Source organism: Fukomys damarensis, unplaced genomic scaffold (assembly GCF_012274545.1).
Source record: "Fukomys damarensis isolate Sample0158 unplaced genomic scaffold, DMR_v1.0_HiC HiC_scaffold_13, whole genome shotgun sequence".
Taxonomy (NCBI): domain Eukaryota; kingdom Metazoa; phylum Chordata; class Mammalia; order Rodentia; family Bathyergidae; genus Fukomys; species Fukomys damarensis.
The window spans coordinates 37,201,733-37,207,205 of NW_022900925.1; the positions used below are offsets into that span (position 1 = coordinate 37,201,733).

Genomic DNA, 5,473 nt, shown 5'->3' on the forward strand with positions numbered 1-5,473 from the left:
GGGGGGGGGGGAGATGGAGGGGTATGGGAGAGAAAGGACAGGATGAGAAAAAGGAATGAAGATGTGATATATACGTGTACTAACCCCACACAAGGGATGCAAACGCCATGTATATGCAAATATGTGCTAATAAAAATAATAATATAATGAAAAAAAATCCGGTCTTTCTTTGATAACCGCAGCACCCTGGTAGCTGTGACTCTTTAGCATCTGCTGTGCTCCCTCGAGGGGACACTCCACGAAGGGGAGGCTGGGGACAGAGGTCCCTGGTAAACGTGGGCAGACAGGTGTCTTTTGTAACTGCCAAGGTAACTCTGCTTTTGTTGCTTTGGTTTGGACAAGTGGGTCCATCTCAGGTTGCTTAGCTTATTATCATTTAAAAATACAGCTTGCATTTTAAAAAGCTGTGTAACGCACATGTGTGGATGCTGCTACTGGCCTCAAGGGTCAGCGGCCAGGCAGGACTGGGGACTTCAGCCCGAGCACAGTAATGTGTTAGACTCTAAGAAACTAGACAACCACAAAGACTCCACAAGGTGTGTCACCGCTCAGCCTACACCCTGACTTCGGACGAGGATACGTGCTAGGGCTCCCTGGGGACAGAGTGGGGGAGAGGGTGGATGCTTCGTCCGGGCTCCCACCACTGGCCAGACGAGCGGAGCACCGGCCGCCAGGCCAGGGGCCTTTCCTGCACCTGGCTGTGTCTGTTCACATACTTGCCATCCGAGCTGTCCAGGAGGCTGCAGTAGGTGGCGATCTCACACTCCAGGTGGGACTTGGTGTCCAGCAGAATCTCGTACTCCTGGTTCTGTCTTTCCAGGGCCCCGCGGATCTCCGCCAGCTGTGCCTCCAGGGTGTGGATCAGACTCTGGATCTGGGACAGCAGGGCCGTGTAGCGGGCCTCCGTCTCCTCCAGGATGCGTTCCTGGGAATCTCTCTACCAGACAGGAGGAAAGTCAGGTTAGGAATGACGACTCCATTAAGTCCAAGCCATTGCTGAAGTCACTTTGGACAATGGTGTCTTTGTGACAGCACACGAATGGATCTCCAAACCCTTGTATTATGTCCACCCAAATAAATCCAAGAACAAATCATCAGTCACGCTAAAGCTCACTTTCCTTCATCCTCTCTCCCTTCTTTCTGACCACCTGGTAATCTCTCACCACAGTCTCCTACTTCTGGGAGGAAGAAAGTTTTGGACTCTTTTACCACCAGGCATTAAAATACATCACCACGATACCCTGTTCAATACGTGTTTGCACCTTAAAACAGAAGTGAGCAGTGTTTACTCATAAACACTTCCTTCCCTAGGTCAATGTCTTTACAGGCAAAACATTAGACTTGAAACTTGGATGAGTAGCATTCTTTCCTGTTGAGTACCTGGTGACAATACCAAGCCAGGGGCAGGGACTTCCTGCACTCCCCAGCAGGGCTCTTGGGTGGAGAAGCAGCGGAAGGAGTCAGAAGTTGCCTCGGGCTTAGGAGTCTGAATTTTGGTTCTGGCTCTTGCTTCTTTTGTGGCTGGGACATGTCAGTTAGCGCTGTAGTAACTCAGTTTCTTTCTACTTCTAGAATGTGCGTAAGATGACACTTGTCTTGGATTTGTCTTGGGGGAAAAATCACCTTAGCTCTTGCTGCTTCATCAGTAGTCTTAGCTGACATTAATTATACAACCTCCCTCATAAGACTGTTTTATAATTCCACTACGATATCTTATAAAATGCATTGCGTATAATAAAATGTTCTCCTAGTGTTTCCCAAAGTGCAATCCGGGGATCACGATTACTGTGAGATGCTGTTAAAAAACAAAAGAGGGCCACAGTCAACTAAGTTTCGGAGTGCTGAGTACCACCTAGCCCCTTCTCGTGGATTCACGGTGTAGATCAGCTCACTGGCGCGTTCCAGCAAGCCATCCTGTTTAACTTTTGCTTAACCCGGCACTCCCCAGACTTATTTGAGTGTGAAGTCCTTGTTTCAGCCATAGACTGATTCCAGGACAGAAGATCTTTGGTTCTAAGGCACACAGTTTGGGAAACATTGCAAGACACACGTGTCAGGGGCTGTCACCACCACTGCTGTCTTGGGCTCGGTGGGCCTGCGGGTACCATTCGGTGCTGGGCCTGCAGTTCAACCTCCAGGGCGTTCACGTTGCGTCTCAGGTCGATGAGCTCCGCCTGGCCACACTGCTGCTGGTGAGAGCCCGTCACCGCCTGCTGGCTCAGCTCCTCCATCTGAAACGCAAGGGCCACGGGAATCGTGGAAGGAAAACACGGCTGACAGAGGCGCCCGTGGGGACGCGTCAGCTTAACGCTTTGGACTTTTCTACTCGCCCCACCTGGGTGTTGAACCATTGTTCCACGTCCTTACGGTTTGTCTCCATGAGGGACTCATACTGACGTCTCATTTTTTGCAGAATCTGGTTTAAGTCCACAGAAGGGGCCGCGGTCACTTCGATGTTGAGTCTGTCCCCAAGCTGGCACTGTAACGAACCGACTTCCTGTGGAATGGAGAAGAGCACAACGTTACCGGGTGGACAGGTGACCCCCGTGCTCTCCTTTCAGCCTCACAGCGATAATTTAGCTTAATCGTGCCTCAAACACAGCCCACAATAAAAGGATACTGGTTTACAGGTGTTACTGAGATTCCGCAGATAATTGAAGGCTGTTTCAGCTGTGAGTACGGATTCAAATATGTGCCAAAATAAAGAACTGACTAATGAGATCGGAGTTCCAAAAAAAACCAGGTCATTTTTAGGGATGGGTAGAGGAGGACTCAGCAGTAGAGCAGGAAGGGAGGAATCTACAGCGGGAGACCGCAGTCCCTGCCCTGCCAGTCCTGGCTTGGGCCAATACTGATCCGCACTGCCCGGAAGTGGCCGCAGCCTGTGCTCAGGGATTGTCTAAAAAGATGGGAAACCTGCGAGGACGGGGCAATTGGGGCAACGGAGGCTTTGGGGTGCACATGGCTCTGACACTCGTTGAACCAGTGGTTCAGGGAGCAGCAGGAGGTGCGGTGAGGGCCCAAGCCCACAGGAGTATCTGGAGGGGACGCCCGGGGTCAGCACCCTTCCACGGAAGCGGTGCTGATTTTAGAGGCAGCGGTGCGCGGATGCTCTCGGTCTTCCTCTAACCTCCTCGTGGCTGATTTTCAGGCTGAGCAGCTCCTCCTTCAGGGACTGTTCTCGTGCCTCCAGGTCGGCCTTCCCCAGGGCCAGCGCGTCCAGGATCTGCCGCAGGGCGTTGGCGTCGGCCTCCACCAGCTGGCGCAGGGACACCTCAGCTCGGTACCTGTGAATGCCAGACCCGAAAGACGTCATGAAGGGGACGTGCAGGTCCAGCCAAGCAGAACCTCCTTCTGCATTTTCCCTGGGTCTGTCATTTAGCATATTTCTAGGGAAGGTTTTGTTCTCTTGAGAGGTGAAACCATTTGATAGATACCACGATGTTGTTCTTATGCCCCAATGACCTGGAGCAATGCCACATTGCTATACTTTGAGCGAGGAAATTTATCCTTCTGCGTCAGCCTCCAGACTCAATGCAGTGTGAGAAGAGCCCCGGGTGAGGACTCAGGAATCCTGGGTCTGCGATCTGGCCCGGGCTTGTATTAACTGTATGCCTTTGGATAAGCAAATTCCCCATTAAACTACAATTTTCTCACTGTAAGTGGGGTGATCACATGGGAACCCTACCTGTTTTACTGAAGTCTTGCACAGGTAATTAATGGGCTAGGGCTCTGGGTGCTGTACACAGGCGAGGGCTGTGAACGTTCACTCTATATTAAGCCTGAAGTTCTCTCCTGGGCCAGTGCCAGCATACTAGGATGCAGGTGTGGGGGTGATATTACAGGCAGTGTTTAGGCCACACTTGGGGCGACTCCCGTCATGCACGGCAGTGAGGGGTGGGCTTACTTGGCTCGTAAGTCATCTGCGGTCAGTTTGGTGTTGTCGATTTGTGAGACCAGCCTGGAATTCTCAGCCTTGGTACACAAGATCTAGAATTAAGAAATCGCACACACAGATGAGACAAACACCAGGACCTCCTTTCAGAACCAAGGGGCTCGGCTCGTGTGTGTTTCAGGTAGCAGGGGAAGGCTAGTTAAGACTTTTCATGGGTCTTCTGAGCTCAAGAAGCTTGGGGAACTTTGGAGAGCCAGAGTTCTTGCTGTGTTCTTTGAAGATCAGCAAACATTAGTGAACTAAAAATGTTCGTGTGTCTTCCGGTTAAACTAAGCTCCTCAAAGGTAGGGATGTTTCTAGTTCTCTCAGATTTCCCCACGTTCTGGAACAATGGTCTGGGACATTGTCGATAGTGCTTAGCAGATATCCGCTGGACACATAATACCAAATAAATCTGCATATGTGGCAGTAGTACCTTACTCTGAACAGAACATTTCGGCTTGGTGTGAAATTACTGGAAGATGTGAAGATGATAAAATGAGCATAGCAGGAGATAAAGGTGGTGATGGTTGCAAATGGAAAAAAAAAAACTAAACTGCTCAGAAATGTATTAAAGCAGAACTTATTTTCTCAGAGCCCAGTTTTCCTCTTTTTATTAAAGAAATGGTAGCAACTGGTTGTTGGATGCATTCCGATCTTGAGCGATCTCGTAACACAGAATGGTACAGTGTATCTGTAGGACAGGGGGACACTGAAAAGCGGGAATGGTAATGCAAGGTGATAATTTCCCTCAAGAATTTTTCTTATTCTACCCCCCCCAAAAAAAACCATTCAGCATAGAAGGAACTAAAAATACTTAAAGTTTAGCAAATAACCTTTGCTCGGAGACCATCTGTTCCCAACTTGATTAAGTGGATTGCTGAGAGTCTTACCTTCCGCTGGAGTTCCTCAATGGCCGTGTAGTAGGACAGGTAATCGGGGCACAGGACAGAGAGCTCTTTATTGCTCTCTTCCTGGATTCCGCCTTCCAGGGCTGCATTCTCTTCCTCCAGCTCTCGCACCTTTTCCAGGTAGCTAGCAAGGCGGTCATTCAAGGTCTGCATGGTCTCCTTCTCGTGACTGTTGATTCCTTCCCAGTACCAGATGCAGCTGTCCGGACAGGGACAGCCAATGAAGTTGCTTATCAGGTAGATGGGGGTACAGCAAAGGCGAGGGCTAGAGTGGCAGCCCTGGCCCTCAGGAGATCTCAGGAGGTGGCTGGTCAGTTGGCAGCTGCTGTTAGAAGAGACTGTCCTAAAGTTTGTAATCCCAGAGCAGTTTTGGGGTGGGGTTGAGGAAGAAATACTTGCTGCACAGCCCTGGGTGTCCATAGCGTGTGCCCCGCTCAGTTTATTTCCACGACTGTGGTCACCAGCTCAGGAACCCTCAGCTGAGCTCGAATTCTAAGCCTGTTGGCCTTTTCCTCTTTGAAGTGCTTATATAGCCTCCGCTCGAGGTGGTGTCACCACAGTGGGATGTTTTCCTTTCTAATGTTTATATCAAATCCCACAGGAACACCTCATTAGTCTGCGTTTTACT

The 5,473-nt window shown here is 50.2% G+C and overlaps 1 protein-coding gene across 1 annotated transcript in view; it reads right to left on the reverse strand.

The window, feature by feature from the left end:
- The window catches only part of Krt39 (keratin 39), a 6,766-nt gene extending 1,501 nt beyond the window's left edge, over positions 1-5,265 (reverse strand). Inside the window, exons 1-6 of the mRNA XM_010615057.1 lie at positions 4,828-5,265; positions 3,908-3,990; positions 3,131-3,287; positions 2,336-2,497; positions 2,106-2,231; positions 717-937 (exon numbers count right to left, since the gene is read on the reverse strand). Of these exons, the coding sequence (XP_010613359.1) occupies positions 717-937; positions 2,106-2,231; positions 2,336-2,497; positions 3,131-3,287; positions 3,908-3,990; positions 4,828-5,265 (1,187 nt within the window). The remainder of the gene's footprint in view (positions 1-716; positions 938-2,105; positions 2,232-2,335; positions 2,498-3,130; positions 3,288-3,907; positions 3,991-4,827) is intronic.
- Positions 5,266-5,473: the final 208 nt, after the last annotated feature.